Below are 22136 nucleotides of genomic sequence, written 5' to 3'. Positions count from 1 at the left end.
AATAAATATGAATAAATGAAAGAAAATATAAAATATAAATTAAAAATTAAAAAATTACATAACATTCAAAGGAAATGTGTAACACTAAAAAAATACATTTTTACATAATAATATATATTTAAATACAATGACATTGAAATAAAAAAACATAATTATGAATCGAAAGTGAAAACATTTCCATAGAACGTTCATTTCTGCACTTCAACGATATTAGTTTCAGATCAACTGTCAATAGCAACGGTTACATTTTCATCAACGGTCAAAATCCTTCTTCATTAATTACCTCATTTGTTATATGGTTCAAATTCATCCTCATTAATAAAATGGACGGTCCAGATCGTCTCACCTCATTACCTAAAAAACTACCTTACTACTTGCGTCTCCGGCCATTGTCTCGTCTCCGTCATGGTGCGTATGCCTTCACCTTGATTGCGTTTGGTTTTCACCTTTTTTTTCTTTACTGTTTTGCTTAAATCTGGATTTAAATTACCTTATTTTTCAAATTTTATGATTTTTGGGATTTATTGTGGTTGTTCAACGAGTATATATGTTTCATATTCTTCCCTTAACAGTTTTATTTTCCCTCATGTTGAAGCTGAGAAAATCAATTTTTTATTGTTTAAATAGTTGTTATGTGTTAGAAAATTATTTTTTTAATTGTTAGGTATGGTTTCTTATATAAGAAACGATTCTCAGCCATAAAAGAACACACTTTGCCACATCAACCTGTTCCAATGCAAAAAAAAAAATTAAGAAACGGTTTCTTCCCATTAAACACCTAGAAAGAAACCTCAATTGGAGATGCTCTCGGTTTTTTTCCTCAAAATTTTAAATCCTTTTTCTAGCGGTTTTAATTTTATACTGCAAAAAATTTTATAACACCCTAAAATGGCTAGAAAATGTCTTTAACTAAAATTTCATCAAACTAGTAGCACATATAAGCATTCATGTGACTGTCATATTATTACCTAGCAATTATATTTGATAGAAGGGATTCGAAATTTGATGAACAATTTAAGTTAAGAGACTAAGATTAATTAAAAAATTCTTCAAAAATTATAAGGGAATTTTGTAAAATGTTAAAGGACTAACATCAATAAAAAAAAAATGTTAACAAACTAAAATAAATTTTATGGAAAAATGAAAAACGGAAAACATTTTTAAATTTTTTTTCTTATGTGTATGTCAGGTTAGATTAATAATAACGTGACAACTCATAATAATCGATATATCATTACTTAGTAGTGATATTTAATAAGACATGACCAAAAATGTAAACGAAGAACAAATATAATAAACAAGACCGTTTAATTTTTTATTTAGGGGCAAAAAGTTAAATTAAAAAAACAATTAAGGACAAAAAACATAATGGCATACTAAACCTAATTTGGTATTAATGTAGATGTTATTTAAGGACAAAATATATTGATGGGGGTACAAGGAGGGTACCCCAACCCATGTACATAACCAAATAAACAAAACATTGGTCATCATTAATATGATTCAAAACAAAGCACTGATATCAGTAAACCAGAAGATAAGAACAAAACAAGTATGAAAAAAATTGATTGATCCCCTGCATAAACCAGAGAACCCGCTGAATGTGCTCCCGGCATTGGTCCTACAAAGTATGTTTTTTGTGTGATCCATCCACAGTATTCCTTCACAGCATTTACTACCTAAAATACCCTCTCCCATCCACACTGAATCAGCCTTGTGCGCGACTTTCTATGTATCCTACCCCTCTGTATAACATTTCTCAGATTAGCATTTGTAATATCAGAATCAGTAACATTCACATTTACCTAACTCCTTTAGCATGTACTTCACACACATCTTGCCTCCCCTGTACAATATTCTACTTTCATTTCAGACAGATTAATGGAAATGTTATCCAATAATTTTGTATAGAAGCAAAGCTGCAAAAGCATGGGGCTTATCTTAAAGAAGCAATACCAACTCTTTGTCAAGGTCACCTCTCTGTCTCCAAACTTCAAATCTGCTAAAGAAATAGAAAGCAGCAGTGCAGAACAACCTAAGAGAAAACAAAAAAGAATATCAACGGTAATCAACATAGAAATTCGCACAAACTTATGCAATAGTATCCACGCAAAGCATTAGCAAAATATTCAGAAACTAAAAAAAAAAAAAAAAATCACCTAAAGAGTGCAACAGTGACAACTATGGGAGATAAAGGAGTGCAACGTACAATGACAACTATGGGAGAGGAGTTGGTTGAAGAAAGGCAAAAGCTCTACCTTAGATGCATGACAGCATCCCTGGCAAAAAGGATAAGAAAAAAAAAAGTGAATCGACGAAACAAAAATTAATGCAAGAGAGAAAACCAGAAAAAGAAGAGTGAATTAGAGAACAAAATCATATGAGACAGGGTATCTAACATCGGACAAGCTAGGATACACAGTGGCAAAACCCGTAAAAACGGATGGTGATGACACGAAAAGAAATTGATCATCTCATTTGAACGAAATTTCAAAATTCAAATAGTCAAGTGCTCAAGAAATATTTTAAGTAAAAAAATATATTTAGCAACCATTTTCTAAAATTAAAAAAAAAAACTATTAAGAAAAATGTTGCATGGACGATGGACCATTCAATATTTACGTCTAGGGAGAGAAAGTGACAAAAGTATAAATGTGATAAACAGAGAAGAATATAATCAATGTTGAAAAAGGATATATAAGGCAAATAACAGTGTCCATGAATCATGAATCACCGCCTAACAATTAACAGGTGAAATTATTGATGAATAATAGAAAAAAGACACTTCAAGAAAAACACGAGACAAAGCAAGCCAAAAGTAACTTTTATTATAGTAAATAAATGACATGGGCAAATGATAGATCATGATGGTACGAAAACGAAAGGAAAGGTGTTAGCAGACCTCAGAGATTTGAACACGTCATTATCTAAAATAAGATAATCAGACAATGTCGGCAATATCTCAATACATCACTGGTCTCACCCACGATAAAATATATTAACATAATTCAAATGGGTGATCGATTGACACACAAAGTAATCTTCCAAAAGAGAGAGAGAGAGAGAACAAGGCTTCCCTTTGAGTGATCATGAGCGTACGTAAACTCGTTGAAAATAGTAGGTAATTGAAGAACGAAAATATATACAGACATCACTCATCAGCGAGCTGCAAATGAAGTTGCATTCAACAACTCTGATTTTATAACAAGTAATGTTGAAGTCAGCTGGGGAAGAACAGAAGAATACGAGTCCTCTCTTCACTTGATTGACAAGCAAAATATTAATTAGCTAAATGACTCCCCCTTGGGGCAGCCTCGTGTACTTTTCAAACGAAATAGGTATTATTGAGCTTTTTAGCAGCAGCCATGTCCTTTTCAACTTGCTTGCCTAGCACGAAAAATTTAAAATTAATAAAACTTATAGCTTAATTTTATGATTATAAAAAGTATTTTTTTAATATGGGATATTCCTCTGCTGAAAATTAAGAAATAATCTTTGAAGATGTTGAGATTTATTTAAGGAACTGATCTTCTTAATAAATATTTTTTTTCATATATTTGAACCTAAAATCAAGCTTTAGTAATTTATTATTAATGCTAGTGTTGTATTTAAAATTTAGAGGCATGATAAATGTCTACTTCAAATTAAGGTATATTAGAATGTAAAGGGGAGGTACTTATGATTAATAACAAGAAAATATAAAAAAAAAAATAGATGTAATAAATGATATATAACAGGAAAAAACACAGATTTGCGCTAGATAAATTAAATAAAATTTGGAATGTGCTATTTAAGTTTCTAAATGCCCTAAAATTTCAATCTCCATCCTCGATCTCGATCGTTCTCGTTTACGGTCTCGTCTTCTTCAAGTACCTCTTTCTCTCTTTCAGTGATTGCATATAGACCCATTTTCAACTTCTATTGTGTGGCTGTGATAGCTTGAATATTATTATATGAAATATGTCTACAAATTAAAGGAATAACACCGCCACCCCACCACTTGAACTGAAGCTTGGATAACTTTTCTTGCTTGCATCTTGAGCGTGTAAGCGTTTTCAAGGGTTGGGCACAGGTATTAATCTCACTAATTTTAACGTATTAGAAATATATTTGGACTAGCTTTTTACTTTTCTCTCTTACCCCCTGTTAAGTAATGCGCATTTTGTCTTTTTTATTATTTTTCTTTCACTTGATTGCCAGTCTCTAAAGTTGATTATTCAGACTAATCGGTTTCAGGTAATATATTCTCTTATTTAGAGGTTGATCAGGATTTTGACATTGGAAGTTTCAATCAAATTATTGTATTGGTTTCAAAGTTATTGATATTTAACGATAATTTATACACTTGGTGTGAGTTATGTGGGTGTTATTTAATCTCTTCTTTCTTATATATAGAAAAATATGTCTAATTTTGTCTTATAAATGATTGGATACTCATTCTTACTTTCGAAAAAAAAAATTATTCCCACTTTGATAAACTGGCCCACAAAACAAAGTACATATCGTGTTACGTGTGCTGATGCCAATTTCAGCTGCTGGATAACGTGCATGATGCAGGTTGGTTTGAACTTTGAACCGAAAAATGACAGTTTTCACTGCGAAGATTTTCAGCCATGCTTCTTCACAGTTGATATTAATTAAAATCTTAATCCAACACATTATTCATGAAAAACACAAGGTGTGATTCAAATTACATAAGATGACAAAGAGGAAAGTGTCAAGTGATACAACAATATGATATTTATATATCCATAAATTCTACATTTCCTATATTTCTTTTTTTCTTTTTTTTTCCTTATCACACGATCAAATATTTTTTATTTTCCTTCTTTTTTATTATCTCTTAACTTGTTAATTTGTTATGTATTAGGCCTAGGCCCAATTGTGATCCAAAGCTCTTTCCTTGAAGTGTTGACTTTGGTCAAATAACATCCTGGACTAAATTACCATTTACTAATCCAGAACAGCATATATACAATGTCTCTATAAAGATCATGGGTCTTGAGTGTAGAAATCCAACCTAGGATTATTCTTATAAATACTAGTAACTACTAATGTCAGTAGGATATATTACTATATGTATCTTACCATATGCTCTGGCCAGTGGTCACAGTGGTATATATTAAGGTTCATGAACTATGTTGGGTAGTTTTATAAGCTTATGTCTATAAATCTATACGATGGTAAAGAGTATACATGTGGGGCGGCCTGGCCTCTGTTTGATAGGACTCATATTGTAATCATCCATGCTTTTGTCGTTTATTTTTTTTGCTGATAAAAAAAAAAAACTAATGTCAGTAGGATAGATATGCGTTTTGGTATCTAAAAAAAAGGATAGATACGCGTTTATAACTTTTAGGTTATGTGTGGAGTTCTTATTGACTTAAACATCAGAAATGTCTTTGTATGTACCTTACCATTGTTCGTGCAATCTGATTTCGTGTAGTTTACATGAATAAATCCTATTACTTTGTGTAAGTCACCAGCCAGCCTAAGTGGATAACTATAGAGTTTGGAGCTATCAGCTTATCATTTTGAACGAATCATAACTCAAGTTAGATATACCTCCTATCTTTGCTGTTTTTAAGTGATAATAAGATGATTGTCGTGAGTGTACTAAAATTGGCACTTAATTCTGAAAAATATATTTTATTATGCAAGTCATATTAATATATTTAGAAGAAACAAAAAGAAAAGAAAAAGTAAAGTGAGAAACATATAGAAAACTTTTCTGTTCTCTTTTTTTTTTTCTTTCTTAATTGATAATTTTTTTACATGCTATGGAATAGAACAATCAATCCAAATCAAAATATTTAACAAGAATTTACCGTTCAATGTCCCTGAAAAACAAGTTACAAGTCATAAAGAAAGAATATATGTTGTTAAAATTAATTGTTGGTTCAATTCAAGTTTCAATCTAAATGTAAGATGATAATCGATCATATATACAGCGATGTGTCAGTTACTTAATGTTGCTATAGACTCCAGGATAAAACAACACCCTACATGCCTTTCAAAGTGAACAATTACAATATAGGAATATCTACTTCTTTAAAGTCCAAGGTCTATTGTGCAAAATTTTCATTTTCGTTTTTTATTTCCATAGAGAAGACACTCTAATGTGGCTAGGCCCTGATTTGATGATGAAGGTAATGAGACATTTTTAAGAAAAATTGGTGTTTTTCCTCTAGTCAGTCAAGTACCCATAAGAAGGTAAAGTGTTAATAGGGAATATCCGGGACACTTAAAACAAAACCATTTACTTGTATCATTAAAGAAGTTAGTTGGATGTTCTTAATAAACAAGATTTTACCCGCCATCAAAGAAAAATAGCCACGATAGCATGAACAGGAACAAATTTACATACACAAGATAATGCACCATATCATGTTTCTAGAGATAATGAAGAATGTCATGTAGCGACTTCTAAAAGGATTTGACATCCGTTTGACACTTTAACCTATCAACCGCTTAATTCTTCTGATTTGAATGTTTTGAATCAAGGTTTTTTTTAATGTTATTCAATATTTTTGTTATTGGTATGAATCAAAAGACAAATATCAAAAGATTTATAATAATTCACGCATTATGCTTAATCAAGTGGATGACCTTATCAAAGTTATGGAAAAATCATGACACTTTTTCTAGAAAAAATCAAACAAAATTTTTCTCATACTAAAATACATTTTCATTATGTAGCTGGACAAGATATTTTCAGATACACAACAACAAAAATTATGATCAGATTTTTGGATAATCATATTATTGGTACAAAGTATCAATCAGCTTTGTCGATGACTCATTTTCATTGAAAAAAAAATAATGTTTTTTCAATTCACAATACTTAAATTCAAAACCTTGTTTAAAGGGACGAAGTCCAGTACCACTTAGAAAAATGACTTGTTGGTATATGTTTATGTAGATTTGATCTCTATAAAAGTGTGTTTCCATTAAAGGTATTTTTGTAAGAAAAAAATAAAGTTGGAGGTGAACTTAACAGAAACCACTCCCATGCATTAAGCTGATTATAAAGTGAAAGACTAGCAAGAGCAAGGCCCAATTGCAATTTGCAAGCCCTTGCATAAAGTGAAAGAGTAGCAACAGTTGAACCCTTGTGTTTCGTTCCTTCTTTCCCTCAACGAACCATTTCCATTCACAAATTTCAAATGTTGCTGAGGCGTTTCTCATTTCAATCCCCGTCGAATTACATTCCTCCCTCAACCCTAATTCGGCACCGCCTCTTAAGCTCCAACCAAAACGACGACGTACAGAAAGTCTTCGGCATACTCAGTAGCACCTCCACACCGGAACAGCTGAAACAATCCCTCAAATCAAGCGGCGTTTTCCTCTCCAACGACGTAATCGACCAAGTCCTGAAACGCGTCCGCTTCAGCCACGGTAACCCCTCCCAAACCCTCGAGTTTTTCCGTTACACCGGCAGAAGAAAAGGGTTTTACCACTCCTCGTTTTCCCTCGACACCATGCTCTACATCCTTGGCAGAAGCCGCATGTTCGGCCAAGTTTGGGAGCTCCTAATCGAAGCGCGTCGGAAGGACCAAACGGCCATAACGGCGCGCACCGTTATGGTCGTGTTGGGCAGGATCGCCAAAGTGTGTTCCGTTAGGCAAACGGTGGAGTCGTTTAGGAAGTTCAGGAAGCTGGTGCAAGAGTTCGATACTAACTGTTTTAACGCTCTTTTGAGAACGCTGTGCCAGGAGAAGAGCATGGCCGATGCTAGAAACGTGTATCATAGTTTGAAGCATAGGTTTCGTCCAAATTTGCATACTTTTAACATTCTTCTTTCCGGGTGGAAGACCCCTGAGGATGCTGACTTGTTCTTTAAGGAGATGAAGGAAATGGGAGTGACGCCTGATGTTGTTACGTACAATAGTTTGATGGATGTTTATTGCAAGGGGAGGGAAATTGAGAAGGCCTATAAGATGCTTGATGAAATGCGTGACCAGGATTTTTCGCCGGATGTGATCACGTATACTTGTATCATCGGTGGATTGGGGTTGATTGGACAGCCTGATAAGGCTAGGAATGTTTTGAAGGAGATGAAGGAGTATGGGTGTTACCCTGATGCTGCGGCTTACAATGCTGCCATCAGGAACTTTTGCATTGCAAAGAGGCTTGGTGATGCTCATGGGTTGGTGGAGGAGATGGTGACCAAGGGTTTGAGTCCGAATGCAACGACTTACAATTTGTTCTTTAGGGTTTTTTACTGGTCCAATGATTTGCAGAGCTCTTGGAACATGTACCAGAGGATGATGGTTGAGGGGTGCCTTCCGAACACGCAGTCTTGTATGTTCTTGATAAGGTTGTTTAGGAGGCATGAGAAGGTGGAGATGGCGCTGCAGTTCTGGGGTGACATGGTGGAGAAGGGTTTTGGGTCATATACATTGGTTTCTGATGTGCTGTTTGATTTGCTTTGTGATATGGGGAAGTTGGAGGAAGCAGAGAAGTGTTTCTTGGAGATGGTTGAGAAGGGGCAGAAGCCAAGTCATGTGTCGTTTAGGAGAATCAAGGTTCTCATGGAACTAGCGAATAGACATGAGGCCCTTCAGAGCTTGATGCAGAAAATGGCCATGTTTGGGCGACCACTCCAAGTGGATCAAAGTACGGTGAACCCAGCTGAGACGTCAGATTCTCTCTTTACTAAAAGTTAGAACTGATGATGGCAAAATGAAAGGAAGAGCCAGGGGTCTTGAACTGTGGCAGAAGTTGTAGGAAACATGACCCAGAGACCAGTTATGCCTTTTGGAATGAGTTGTGAAATGTGTCCGAAGATTCAAGAAAAATAGCTCAGATAAGACGGTTGAACAGTTATTTGGGTGAGTCAGTATAGCAAAGATTAGGCATTCTAAGTAATGGGGGAGTTTATTGGCTCCACTGAGACTAATCAGGATCAGCTGTTTGCTCGAATTGTCGCCTATGCTTTCCAGGAATAAAATGCGCACAAGTTGTCGAGCATTTTGCAGAATAGAACTGTTTGGAAGTGGTAAGCTTGCATGTTACTGTCATTCCTTTGGTAATCTGTTACTCTTCTGGGAACTCTTACTCCAAGCATACAATCATGTTCATCAGGACTTGGGAGGTCAGGAACTAACGAGGTTCTGATAGTTAGTATTGGCCTTTAGACGTTGTTTTTTCCTTTCAAAACCTGTAAGAAGTTTTCCAAAGTTTGAATTCGATGGCTTTTTATGATCAACTTTACAACCTGGAAATTTGAAGATTTGGATCCTTTCTTGTAAACCAATCTGTGTGTATAAACAATGTGATCACTTGTCATGGACCCCCTTCATACCAACTACCAACATGAAGTTTCAGTGATACTTTCCTTTTTGTGTAAACCTTCTCTGTATACCTACCTGGTTGTTTAAACTATTACCATTCTCCAGTTTGAGTCTTTGTTTTTGTCCCCAATTCAACACAAATGAAAATGATCTTAAATCGTTTAACACCTGCGTTGAGGTATCTTGAAGATGGATGAGGTGATCAAAAGCTCACAACTCAGTGTCATCCGATAGTAATAATTTCTTAGTGCTGCATCACTTATATATTTGGAATAGGGTATCAATAAGCCACCAAGCCAAATCCTGTTTGTTCATAGACACATTAATTCAATTTTAGCTCATTTTGTAAAATTATTTTTTCACATGTTTTACTCATTAGTGGCTGAATAATAATAATAATAGTAATTTAAATTTATTAAGCATTTCCAAAATAAAAACAATGTCTTCTTTTCTTCAATTTGCCGGGACACAGTCGAATACAAATGATCGTAAGAATCATAGACATAATACGAGGTTTCATATAATTCAATTGACTTCACAAATCAAATAGTAAACAATGCTATTTGGTTATACATGGAAAAAAATTCAAATTATTCTTCAGTAGCAAACCGTTGTTCTTTTTCAAGAAAAATACATGCTCAAGTAATGAAAATCTAAGTAGGGCAAGAAAATTAGAAACTGGAGATCATAATGGCCGAAGTAAGCTCAACTTCCTTGCATTTAACTAACAAATCTCTATGCCTGCAAATCATTTAAAATAGAAAAGGCATCAGTTAATCTGTCAAGGTGTAGTCTAAATTGCTGAGTCTACAAATCATCCACTTATTCACTTATTCCGCACTAACCTTGTTTGCAATGTTGTTTGAGAGCCAGTCAAGTCCTTCATAGAGCCCTTCACCAGATGTGGCACATGTGCTCTGGATATACCTGGATGTATAGTACATGTAGGCGAGAATGAGTGGTGAAGGAAGGAAGATAAGAATGGTGAAGAGAAGAATGTCAAGAGCAATATTTACCAGTGACGCTGCCGGAGGGAATGAAGACCAAGCTTATCAGTTATCTCAGCAGCATTCATAGCATTTGGAAGATCTTGCTTGTTGGCAAAAACTAGAAGCACAGCATCTCTCAACTCATCCTGCCAAAGTAAGATTATCCAATAACATGCACAATTAAGCTGAGAAATAATCTGAAATAAGCTACCTTCCATATTCACTCATTTATGATCCATATTATTACCTCATTCAACATTCTATGCAACTCATCTCTAGCTTCAACAACTCGGTCCCTGTCATTGCTATCAACCACAAAAATAAGTCCTTGTGTATTTTGGAAGTAATGTCTCCACAAAGGACGGATCTACAGGGAAAAACATATAAAAGGTTAGTACCATATTGAGAAAAAATATATATTTTAAAATAATTCAGAGAGATATAATGAATAACAAGAGGTCACAGGTAAGTAAGACAATTTGAACAAGCGCTATAACATACACAAACCCTTTAAAGTTAATTTGCATGATTGAATAATCATCCACACTCATCAGGCGGAGTACATCCACAGTCTTGAAATCAAGAAATAGACATACGAAAAGACTACGTTTCCATTGTCATTTGGTTTATGACATCGATGACCAGCATTGCATTGCCATAAACACTAAAATTTGCATAAAGATTGCACAATTAAGCACATGCATCTCCAAACAAGAAACGTATTTTTGAATCCCATCTCTGTATCTTAATGGAGAGGAGAACATCTGTCATGGCATCAAATGGACATTCATTGATTCACCATCAAAATTTACTGGTCACAACTCAAATTTGGAAAGTAAACCATATCATATCATATCATATCATATATAAAGTAGTTCAAGCAAAGTTTCAGCCAATTACCATGTTATCAAATCAATAAAAGCATTGCGGACAGTTTGCTAAACCATCCATAACCACAAGTCCTATAATGTCAGTAGCTAGACAAGAAGATGAAGAGGTAAAAACAGTACCTTGTCCTGACCTCCAACATCCCAGACAGTGAAGCTGATGTTCTTATATTCCACAGTTTCCACATTAAACCCTGCACCAAATGATACATTAGTAGAATTGCTCAAGGTCCTTGTTATTATGGGCACAACCATTATCATGCGGAAAATGCTACTGGAAACACTACATTTTGGCTAAAAACATTGACCACATGTACCATCCTCAGTAGACATCACAAAGAACAAGGGATAAAATATACTTCTTTTACAATATATAATATATAAAATAATAATTAAAAAATTGTAGAGCTAGAAACGAAAAAGCGTATATAGTACCAGAAGATTTAACAGCTAGTGTGAATAGGTCGAGTAAAATTGAAGGAAAAAAGACCCACATTCTATAGAATTAGTTAGAAATGTGCGGTCTAGATTCTGTTTCTAGCCGTTGCATCAGTCAATAAAGAAAACAGTTGGTACTTAAGAAAGTAGAAATAAGAAAAGAAACTTACCAATGGTGGGAATGGTGGTGACAATCTCTCCAAGCTTGAGCTTGTACAGAATGGTGGTCTTACCCGCAGCATCGAGACCCACCATCAGTATACGCATCTCTTTCTTGGCAAACAGTCGGCTGAACAACTTGGTGAAAGACAGCCCCATTTTCAACTATTCTGATTCCACAAATTCAAATTATTAACAAATCAAATTGAAACGAAAAGGGGAGAAAAAAAAAAGCCATGATGTTATTATGCCAGATGGAGATGCACCGTAACATGATGGTAACAGACCAAGAGACACATAATTCAGTTATCATGTAAAATGAATGGGAACCAAACAGTATTGCATGCATGACCAAAACCAAAATTAAGTTCCGATCTGATAAAAGAAAACGAGGAGGTGATTAAAATCGCGCGATCTCACCACAAGCGATGCAGATCGAGCAAGGAAGTAACCAGATCGTAAATCAAAATTAAGATAAACGAGAAATCGCGAAACTAATCTAGGATTAAATCCAGCAGTGCAAGAGAAAGAAAATCTGAAGAAACAGAAGAATGTGCAAAGCTAACAAAAAAGAAACATGGAAATGGTGAGAGATCCATACCTTGAAGAAGAGATAGATTTGATAAAAAGGAGGCAGATCTCTTCTCTTTGCGACAAAGAGAAAAGAAATTGAGATGGTCTCACAGGCAGGCCTTGCCGGATTTATAGAACGCGGACTAAGATCCAAAATTCGTGTTTACCCGTCATAACGTCGTTTATTCCCTCTCCTTATAATTTCGGTTTACCACTTTACGCTCGTTAACTTCTTCTTTTTTTTTAACGAGGTTTTTCGCTTTTTTTTTTTTCTTCTGCATAATCAAATTACATCCTCAAATTTACCATTTCTCTCGTTTAATTTTAAACATTTTATTCCTCTCTTTATTAAAAGATAAAAACAATGTGTTACATTTTTAATTCTTTTGAATGTAAATGAGCTTGTTATTAAGAACATCTTTTCTAAATTTCTTTCATGTATTATTTTTTATGTTAAATTATTGACAACTGATTTTAAAAATAAAATAAATATTTTAAGCGAAATTTTAAAATACACCACTCATTTTTAATTGTTTATATTTACTAAAGAAGACCAACCTCTACAAATGACATACAAAACTATGGATAGTTTGGGTGTAACTTGGGGTGAATTAAGTGATAACATTATTATTTAATTCTACAAATTCAAGGAGATGTGTTTGATAGGTTTATATTCACGTGACAACACATTTTTAGGAGATTTCAAATTAATTTTATTTAAACTATAAAATAAGATTTTATATAGAGAGAGGGGTGATGAAGGAAAGGAAGTATATTTGAGTTAATTATTTTTTTACTCGTTAAAATTTTAAGACTTATGTTTTTGGTTTCTGATTTTTTTTTTTGTTGCTAATTTTAGTTTTTAACCTTTTTTCCTTATTTTTAGTTTCTGAAATGGAAAAAAAAAAAATCAAGGAGCTAAAGATAAAGATGAAAAAATGATAAAGAATGGATTTGTCACACAAAAATTTAGAAACTGAAAACGAAAACCTTAAAAAATTTAGAAAAAATTAGTAAACTCATAATATTTTCATTAAGAAGTTATGAATGTTGTTTTAGACTAACATCTACCTAAGGGTAAAATGCTAATGTCACTAACAAATTAACAACTTACCACCGACTACCTGTCATTTTATTTTCATGTAGCCTAATGGTTTTACATGGGATGGCTAACAAATTAGAAACTTACCACATCATATTTATATACATTTACCCTTAGGTATAATAAAAAGAGAAGATTCATTGGTATAATTAATGTTTATAGCATCAATAATAATTAGTTTAAAAAGGATCTCAGATCTATTATACTTGCTTAACAACACACTTAGGCGGAATAAAGAGACAAGACTAATAATTAAGAGAGGTGTGTTTAATGTGTTTAACAATTGGGAACAAAAACTGATAAGTCATAAATAACTAGGCATTCCTTACGTGATAAACGGGCTCGGGAATTGAATTGGGTCATATACAGCCCATATGCCAGTTGTCGGTTATTTCTTGCAACTTTACCCTTTTTTTCCTGGATGATGCTAGGTGCACCTAACATTTTAAGTGAATGGACGAAAATATCCTTCATTCAAGTTGATCCGTATGAGTCATACGGATCAAGTTGATCCGTACAAACCATACGGATCAACTTGATCCATAAGTTTAATTTAAACATATGGATTAATCACGAACTCATGTATCTTCGTCGCAAGGTAATTTTGGAATTAACAAAAAATATTGGGTGCACAAGCAATAAAACTAGTGCACCTAACAACACTCTTTTTTTCCTTCATTTTCTCTTTTCTTCCTTCATTTTCTCTTTTCTTCATATAGCCTACGGAATGACAATCCGTAAGGCATTGTTTATTTGGAATTTTTTACGCGTCCATTGGTCTCCTCTGCGAAATTAGTATTGGTATTGTTCGTGGTGTGTGTTTGTTGTCCCTAGCTCCTCCTTAGTTTATCCTTCAGCAGTTCCTTGTCATCCTCGATAAGTTTCCTCTCCTCCGCTGTTGCAAGTAGTGTTGTGTCGTCACCGATAAGTTTTTTTTGCCTACTTTTGCTCTGTACGGATGGTCAATCCATATGAACCTTACGAATTATTGTTAGTTTGTATGCTCATATGGATTCCCTTATGTACCATATGGATTGCCAATGGCATGAATGATTGGTGTGAGGAGGGATGGTGTATTTGATTTTTTACTAAAGGGTATTTTAGTCTTTTTACTACACTTGTTGGGTGTAGAAGAAGTTATGTTAGGTGCAAGAAGAAATTCCCAGCTTAGGTGGGTTGTTGACAAACAAATATATACGGGCTTGGATGAGATGTGTTTGGAAACCCAAAACTTAAAATTGTATGTGTAAAGCGTATCAATAATTAAAACAACCTATAAAATATAGGTAACTTGCGGGGATAGCTCAGTTGGGAGAGCGTCTGACTGAAGATCTGAAGGTCGCGTGTTCGATCCACGCTCACCGCATTAGTTCTTAGAAATGAAAAATGCTAGAAACATATTCCTTGAGATACACTTTTACTCATTAATTGAAATTTGTTGAAAATGATAAAATTTGGTAGCTCTCACGTCATATTTAATGACTTGCTCTTTTTATTTTGTAGTTTTTCAAAAATGTGTGAAAGAATATACTAAAAAGTGTGTTTCTAACACTTATTTTTTTAGGGAAAATGTCATTTTTTAAAGTGGGACACCACACTTTTAATGAAAATAAAATATGTATTTTTTGTTAATAATCAAGATGGGAGAAAATATTATTTTTTCATATATTTATAACTTTTTTTTAATCATCATGATGACATTTATTTTAAAACAAAGGAAGTAATAGTTATAGATATAAATTAGTAAATCAGTCAAAAGTATGTTCATAACTTTCATATGTGGTTTTATGTGGATTCGAAAGTCCTATTTTTCACAATTCAAACCTAACAAAGTGAATATACATATTTTTTTATATTTCTAATTTAAAATATTTTGTATTTTTATTTATAAGATCCAATTATTTAATTTACTAATATTAAAAAAAATAATTAATTTATTTGATAACAATAAATTAATCTTAAATTTATATATTTTTTCTAAATATAATTGTCATCTTTTTCTCTTCTAAATACATGTTTTTCTCTAAATACCATTGTGATGTTTTTCTTTTCTATATATTAGTGTTCAACAATTTGAAATTACTAATTCATTCTTTTTGCTTGATTCGATGTCAGATCTTCAAATTATTAGTTTGATCTTGAGCTTTTGTCAAAATAAATCCATGTTAGTAATTTGTTTTAAAAAGAACTCATTTGATAAGAACAAACAAGTCTAAAAAATTGGATTTTATAGGTGCAGAGATGGTACAATTTTTCTTTTGATAAGAACTCATTTGTTAAGAAGCTAAAATGAAGAAATATTTATTATAAATATCATAAAAGATAATAAAAAATTATAAATAACATAATTTTATATATTCCAATAAAAGATTTTTTTAATTATTTAATCAATGCCATAAAAATAATAAGTAATATTTATATTTTTCTTAACAAATACGTTTTCTTTAACCGGACCGAACGGACAGAGGAATCAGTAATCGAGAAATGCTAGCAAAAGTGCTTACGGTTATTCGTCATAAACCACGGTCGAATCATGCATTAAAGAACTTTTTTTTTATGACGGGAACACATAAAGAACTTCATAGATGATAGATATTTGTGAAGTAAATTGCATCATATACACGACGTTAATTAGCACAGGAATAATAATATATATAAGCGGCCATTTGAGAAAACTCTGATACAATTGAAGGTCGATATTGGTGATCATCACTAGAGAGCGAGTTTGAGATCGAGAGCAAGATCCTGCTGTTTCTTCTTCTTGTTACCTTTGTTGTTGTCTTTGCTAGTGTCACATGATGAAACTGGATTAGGAAAAACCAAAGGTGGCTTTCTGAATTGAATCTCGGTGGTAAAGTCCTGAAATTCGAAAGAAACTTCTGCCTTATTGTCCTTCGTTGCAGTTGGGGCGGTGCCCTTCATCATCTTCTTCCAGATGTTGCTCTCGTGTTTTTCCAACTCCACCAACTCCCTTCGCCGGCGATCACGGGCGTCGCGGAAGTTCCTCAACAGCGCGTAAAACTTCTCCATCTTCATCTCATCTTCATCTTCACCCTCCCTCGCCCCTCTCTTCTTATTATCCATAGCAACTGAAACGGAGAGAACAGAAGAAAGAATCTGATTCCAATTGATTTAACAAGAGAAGTGAGAGAGGCTTATGGTTGTGCGTGGTTGATTAGGTGTACTTTTCTTGTCAGTGGGTATCATGGTCTGGTGTCAGGTGTGTTAGCGGGCATTGTCGGCAAGGGAATGCCGTGTTCAACAATTCTATGATGTGTGCATTTTATAGACAAAAGACGAACCTACGCGTACAACGATGCGCTGTTTCGATTATTAAATCTGGAAATTGAATTCCTGATGACGTTACGCTTCTGACGTCACTTTTCCATGCTCTGGCTGCATGCGTAAGGCACCCCTTGTGATTCGTCATCATTTCGACTACTTCAATACTAGATCTTGACTTTTTGTTATTTTAAGCACACTGTTCATTTTTAGGGGTCGGTAAAAGAAAGGAGATCCAGGGACTAGCCTGCTATCTATACAAGTAACGGATGAATTTTTTAAATAATTTATGGGAATGTAATATTTTTAGTGTGAACTGTGTGGGTTTGATCCGCGGAAATCCACATGTTGTTCGTAAACTCACTTAATTTATTATTTAAGAATCTTACCAACTACAGCATCTTAAGAATTTTGCTTAATCCAAATCTTTCATTATTGTTTTGTGATATTTTGAGCATCTAAATTACAATTATGACTTCCAGATCGACATTTAGTATTAACTCACGGGTGATTAACAAAATATCGAACTAGGCTTCTTGGTGATAATGCGCAAGCATTGATATATACTAAAAATTGATTAATAGGATTTGATGAGCAAGGTAAATAATGTGTAATAATTATCGTCTTTTAATCTCTTAACTTGAGTTGATTCTAATATTTATTATCGTTTTGAGTTTTAAGTAAAAAATATGAAGATGTGAAAATGAAGAAGACTCAAGCTACTTCAAATATGCAATCATTTGTTATTAGAGATGTTTAAGTTTCATATTTTAGATTTATTGTTTGGATTTTCTTTTGTTAAGACATTATTTATTTTATTTATGTAATTGACTAATTATTGATATTTTATTTATATTTGTGTTAAATTTAATTTGATTATGTTACATTTTTATTGAAATTAAAATTCTTTTAAAATTAGGTCGGCAAACCGACTCGTTTGACCTACAAGGTCAATGGGTCAGGAGCGGACCAATTTATTAAGTTTGTATAACAATGCGGGGCGGACTAATCCAGTCCGCTGTCAATACAATCTTATGGGGGTGAGTCTTACACGGGGCAGACCAACCCTCTTACCCACCCCTATTCATTATAGGTTTATTAAACATGCACCGGGTTACTTTCTCATTAGGGTCTCGTTGGTAAAAGAAGAAATGTTAAAATATAATTTTGTTCTTAATGTTTGGTTGAATTCATAATTTTAATTCTTTTGTTATAAAATAGAGATATTTAATATCCCAATTTTCTTAATGTTTTATACTTATTCTTTTATATTTTAATTATTTTTTTAATTTAAATAAATATGAAAGAAATAAAAATAAATAAGTAAATGAAAATAAGTATAAAAAAATGATAATAGACTCATCTTATGTCTACTTTATTTTCATTCCAGCAAACAATCAATATTATTTTCTCCCTCTATAATCATTTTCGCCATCTTATTTCCATGCCACCCAATAAGACATAATTTTTAATAATTTAAATCATCGAGTGCTTAGATCAATTTTTGTAAAATTACTTTAATTTAACTAAGGATCTTAAATTAAATTCAAAATATATAATTACATTAAATAATCATGGAGACTTGTTATTTTTCATACACACACTTAAATATCAAACTCCTAACACATGTTCTTTGACTTTTTTCATTAATCTATATAAAGTATTCAATAAATTTAATTTAGTGATTGTATAACATTTTGAATTTATTAAATAAAAGTATAAATATTTTAATTTTATTGTTAGTGTCAATATTGAATTCTTCTAAATGCTGAAAGTATCACTTTGACATTTGCCAGATCTTTATTTTTTTAATATTATTTGTAGCCACTTTGTTTGATTTATTAAAGAAAGTGAAAGAAAATAAAGTGAGAAGAAGAGAAAAAGAAAATAGAATGTATGATGAATGTTTAATTGTTTAGTAGGAAAGAGAAAGAGTGAAGGAAAGAAAGAAATGCATTGATAAAATGACACAAATGTCTCTATGTATAAAAAGGATACAATAAAATGCAATCTTGCATAAATTGGTTGGTCCAAACTGTTATGAATTTTATAATTCTAAATTAATTAATTAGTGTAGACTACATATTATATTTATCGTTTATATTAGTTATTTATATTTATGTCTCAATAAAAGTAGTTTAATTTGGTGAGTTTATTGGACCATCATAAAAAAATAATATAAACTTGATAAGAGGGAATCAATTTGGCCCGGTTAAAATCTAAAGCAAGATTGTGGTCTTGATATACCAAATCAAAAATTGTATTCTCTCGTTTATTTATCTGATTAGAAACACTTAAGATTCCAAAAGAAAAACGATGATTTGATTAAGGAAGAACACAAAATCAACCGTTTCTTAGACTAATCAATACTGACAGCTTATCATAAAAACTCCTCCTGATAATTTAAGATAATATGTTTTTGGTGTTTATTGGTATTTAATTAAGATGGCTAAAATGCTCACTAGAAACTCCTTCAAATGAGCAAGCAGGTTGAAACCATTACGAAGTACCCTCAACGCTTTCACGATGTTGGGCCAAACATAAGAAGGTCATGATCCCCTCACCACTTCCAACACTAAAGTATTTCACAAATACTTATGTTGTAATACCTTAACCCAGAACTTCTCTAGTGAGTTTTCCCAACAACGCTGTATTTGCTTGGCGCGAATCTCTCACGCCCAAACCCCCCTTGGATTATAGGTTTGCACAACGTCTCCCACCCCACAAGAGACCATCTGCGAGACACCCCATCCTTTGCCCATCATGGGAAACAATCAGAGGAAAAGGGAGGGCTTCAAGAAGAAGAAGAGGTCATGACCACCTTTAGGAGGGTGGTTTTCACAAAGGTTATTTGCGAGACAGATTGTTTGGAAGCAGTAAAAGCAATCCACGAGGCGAATTCTGATATGGCAGACTTGCATACTCACAGAGATATTCTGAGTGCAATTCATGTTGTGACTTACAGGGAATGGTAGCTAGAGATTGTTGTTGTTCCTCAAGAGCCAAATACAGTTGCTAATGCCTTAGCATCAAATGGAATTAGTTTAGCCTTTGATAGTTTCTCAGTGTAGTTCTATTTTATTTTTTTTCCTTACTTTACCAAAAAAAGATAAGTGTAATTGTGTTTAACTAGTGTGATTGGTTCATGCCCTCCCGATCCAATTGTGTTTTGTTTGGAATTAAAAACAAATATAAGAAAATAAAATTATTAAAAATGAAAAAATAAACATTTTATTAATTATTTAAATATTTTTCTCTATAAATTAGAATAACTATCTTGAAGAATAATTTTTTTAATTGTCATTCTTTAAAGATAGCATTTCGTTGGAAAATACTAAAATACCAGTAGAGGATAAAAGCAAAATGTTTTAGCTTTTTTATTTGGTTCGAAAAGAAGTGTGAAAAAAATGTTAAATAATTCTTATATCTTTTAGGATTTTTTTTTTGACGAAAAATCATTCAGGATTGTTATATAAATAATTATTTTTTTCCTTAAAAAATACTCCTCGTCCTATATAATATTGTTGATTCATGTTATTCTGTTTCGTTCTCCCATAATGAACATTTACTTTTATATAATTAAAATTCATGATAAATAATTTTTTTTTGAATATATAAATTATATTTTAATTCTATAATGAATAACTCAAATCCTTAAATAATATTATTTTTAAATTGAAATGGGTAGGTGATTATGAAACATAAATAGATAAAAAAAAGAGTGCAGTTATTACTCGCTAATGAATCGAAATAAAAAATTTATTTTATAAAGATATGTCGTCTAAAATATAAAAATATCTTATTTAATATTTTTAGTATTAAATTTTCAATAAACATTTAAGGATAATATTTGCCTGGCAGATTTTATGGAAAGGAGTATGAGAACTAAGAAAAGAATGTATGAAAAAATGAAAAAAAAAACTAGATAAAGATTTCAGAAAAATGTAAAAATATAAATATGTAAAAGAATAAAATTCAATAATTTATAATAAGACATAAATTTTAAGCAGGCAAATATTAACTAATGTATTAAAAAATTAGTTATTAAAAATATATTTTTTTATTAAATAAAAAATTGCGTTATTGATAATTTTCTTTTTACGTTTTCTTATAATTTATATAATAAATATTTTTTATTTCTTTAATTAATATACCTAAAGATCCTTTATTTAAGTATTTGTATACTAAGATAAGTAAATGGTTGAGCTTGAGCAGTAGTCAGTAGGCACAACAAGTCTTATCGTTCGGTGGGGACACCCACAGCATTAGGTGCAGATGATAGCGTTAAAACGACGCATCAAAGGAATCTTAATCAGTTCTCAACACGTACTACTATGACTCATAGATGGCAACTTTCTATCATGTCAGACATAACTAGCTTGATTTTTAAAGGCATTAATTAAAAATGAATTTATATTATCTATATTTATTTTATGATAAAAGTATTATGAATATTTTTTTGCTGAGAAATATTATGAATAATTATTAATTTACTTGTATAATTTTATTTTTTAAAATAATTTGAAGCTTATATATTATTTATTTTTTTATTTATTTTATATCTATATGTTTCATAAAATATAATTAAAAATCATAATTAATGTAATTATTTTAAAATCCCAGAATTCCTTCAATTTTCTGGGTTTGGAAAAATGTGGATTTAAAAAAAAATTATGATATGTTAGAAATTTCTTACAATAATCATATACGTCTTACACAGATAGATAAGTAAAAAAAAATAAGTAAATAAATAGATATAAAGGAAATAAAATAATCAGAATATGACTCTTAACCCGTTGTGCGAGGGGTTATTTGAATTTCATAGGAATGATTTGCTGACTTGTTACTTCTAATACTCGTTGAATGGTCTTATAGTGTTGATGCTATATGCTTGCATATGTCTTGTTTAGTGGTCATGCTTGATATGCGTTGATTGTCCTCCAATCGTATTGTTATATGTTGTTCTGATAAGCTATTTCTATTACTATGCAATATGTTAATTGATTCTCTTATGCCTAATTATATTGTTTATGTTGGTGACATACTACATGTTAATTAGGTAGTGTTAATTTCGGACACTAAATTGTTAAAAGAGGAGAGAAAATGTAACATCCAAAAAATAAATTATATTTTTTATAATAGAAAATTGTTCAACATGAATAGAAAACATTTCAGTAGTTTAATATTTAAATAAATTATATTGTTTAACATGATAGTTTTATCTTATATTTATATTTAAGATAAATAAGGCATGAGACGATATGGATTAAGATACATTTCAGTAGTTGAACTTAAAGAATTTCATAGTTAAACGCGTTTGGCTTAGAGTAATTATGGGATGAATGATATTTTAAAAAGTTTTTCATAAAGTAATGAGTGGGGACAAAATACACTAAAAAATCTTGTGTTA

General features: G+C 32.1%; 3 protein-coding genes, 1 long non-coding RNA gene and 2 other non-coding genes across 7 annotated transcripts; 2 read left to right on the top strand and 4 right to left on the bottom strand.

Moving 5' to 3' along the window:
* Nucleotides 1-1403: 1403 nt before the first annotated feature.
* Nucleotides 1404-3303, bottom strand: LOC114378186. Its single transcript, XR_003659270.1, has 2 exons — nucleotides 2160-3303; nucleotides 1404-2035 (listed from the first exon to the last, which is right to left on the bottom strand). It is a non-coding gene; the product is annotated as an uncharacterized LOC114378186 (long non-coding RNA).
* On the bottom strand, nucleotides 2897-2982 carry LOC114404354. The gene has a single exon (XR_003664937.1). It is a non-coding gene; the product is annotated as a small nucleolar RNA SNORD34 (small nucleolar RNA).
* A 3784-nt stretch (nucleotides 3304-7087) lies between the features above and the next one.
* Nucleotides 7088-9509, top strand: LOC114378160 (putative pentatricopeptide repeat-containing protein At1g02420). Its single transcript, XM_028336708.1, has one exon. The coding sequence runs from the start codon at nucleotides 7167-7169 to the stop codon at nucleotides 8667-8669; it is 1503 nt and encodes a 500-aa protein (XP_028192509.1). The 5' UTR covers nucleotides 7088-7166; the 3' UTR covers nucleotides 8670-9509.
* A 276-nt stretch (nucleotides 9510-9785) lies between these two features.
* Nucleotides 9786-12564, bottom strand: LOC114378169 (ADP-ribosylation factor-like). Of its 2 annotated transcripts, none has more exons than XM_028336718.1 (7): nucleotides 12371-12564; nucleotides 11781-11939; nucleotides 11296-11366; nucleotides 10533-10652; nucleotides 10313-10431; nucleotides 10142-10223; nucleotides 9786-10037 (listed from the first exon to the last, which is right to left on the bottom strand). In XM_028336718.1, the coding sequence occupies exons 2-7, from the start codon at nucleotides 11926-11928 to the stop codon at nucleotides 10032-10034; spliced, it is 546 nt and encodes a 181-aa protein (XP_028192519.1). In that variant the 5' UTR covers nucleotides 11929-11939; nucleotides 12371-12564; the 3' UTR covers nucleotides 9786-10031. The 2 variants fall into 2 exon arrangements, with proteins under 2 accessions (XP_028192519.1, XP_028192527.1); XM_028336726.1 differs by having other exon boundaries at nucleotides 11781-11934; nucleotides 12371-12503.
* Nucleotides 12565-14737: 2173 nt separating this feature from the next.
* TRNAF-GAA lies at nucleotides 14738-14810 on the top strand. The gene has a single exon. It is a non-coding gene; the product is annotated as a tRNA-Phe (tRNA).
* A 1143-nt stretch (nucleotides 14811-15953) lies between these two features.
* Nucleotides 15954-16710, bottom strand: LOC114378152 (protein NIM1-INTERACTING 1-like). The gene has a single exon (XM_028336697.1). It carries the CDS (start codon nucleotides 16526-16528, stop codon nucleotides 16157-16159), a length of 372 nt encoding a protein of 123 aa, XP_028192498.1. The 5' UTR covers nucleotides 16529-16710; the 3' UTR covers nucleotides 15954-16156.
* Between the last annotated feature and the right edge of the window lie 5426 nt (nucleotides 16711-22136).

The sequence above is a fragment of the Glycine soja genome, chromosome 2, assembly GCF_004193775.1.
Source record: "Glycine soja cultivar W05 chromosome 2, ASM419377v2, whole genome shotgun sequence".
In the NCBI taxonomy this organism is placed as follows: domain Eukaryota; kingdom Viridiplantae; phylum Streptophyta; class Magnoliopsida; order Fabales; family Fabaceae; genus Glycine; species Glycine soja.
Note: the sequence above shows the minus strand (reverse complement) of the source record. Positions and strands in the feature narration are given on the sequence as shown.

Bases quoted from the DNA above. Each gene is read 5' to 3' on its own strand.
- LOC114378152 (XM_028336697.1), bottom strand. From the start codon at position 16,528: ATGGATAATAAGAAGAGAGGGGCGAGGGAGGGTGAAGATGAAGATGAG.
- LOC114378169 (XM_028336718.1), bottom strand. From the start codon at position 11,928: ATGGGGCTGTCTTTCACCAAGTTGTTCAGCCGACTGTTTGCCAAGAAA. The intron at 11,367-11,780 runs GTAAGTTTCTTT...CATTTGGTGCAG, and splicing joins CACCACCATTCCCACCATTG to GGTTTAATGTGGAAACTGTG. The intron at 10,653-11,295 runs GTACTGTTTTTA...TTTTCCCTGTAG, and splicing joins ATGTTGGAGGTCAGGACAAG to ATCCGTCCTTTGTGGAGACA.
- LOC114378160 (XM_028336708.1), top strand. From the start codon at position 7,167: ATGTTGCTGAGGCGTTTCTCATTTCAATCCCCGTCGAATTACATTCCT.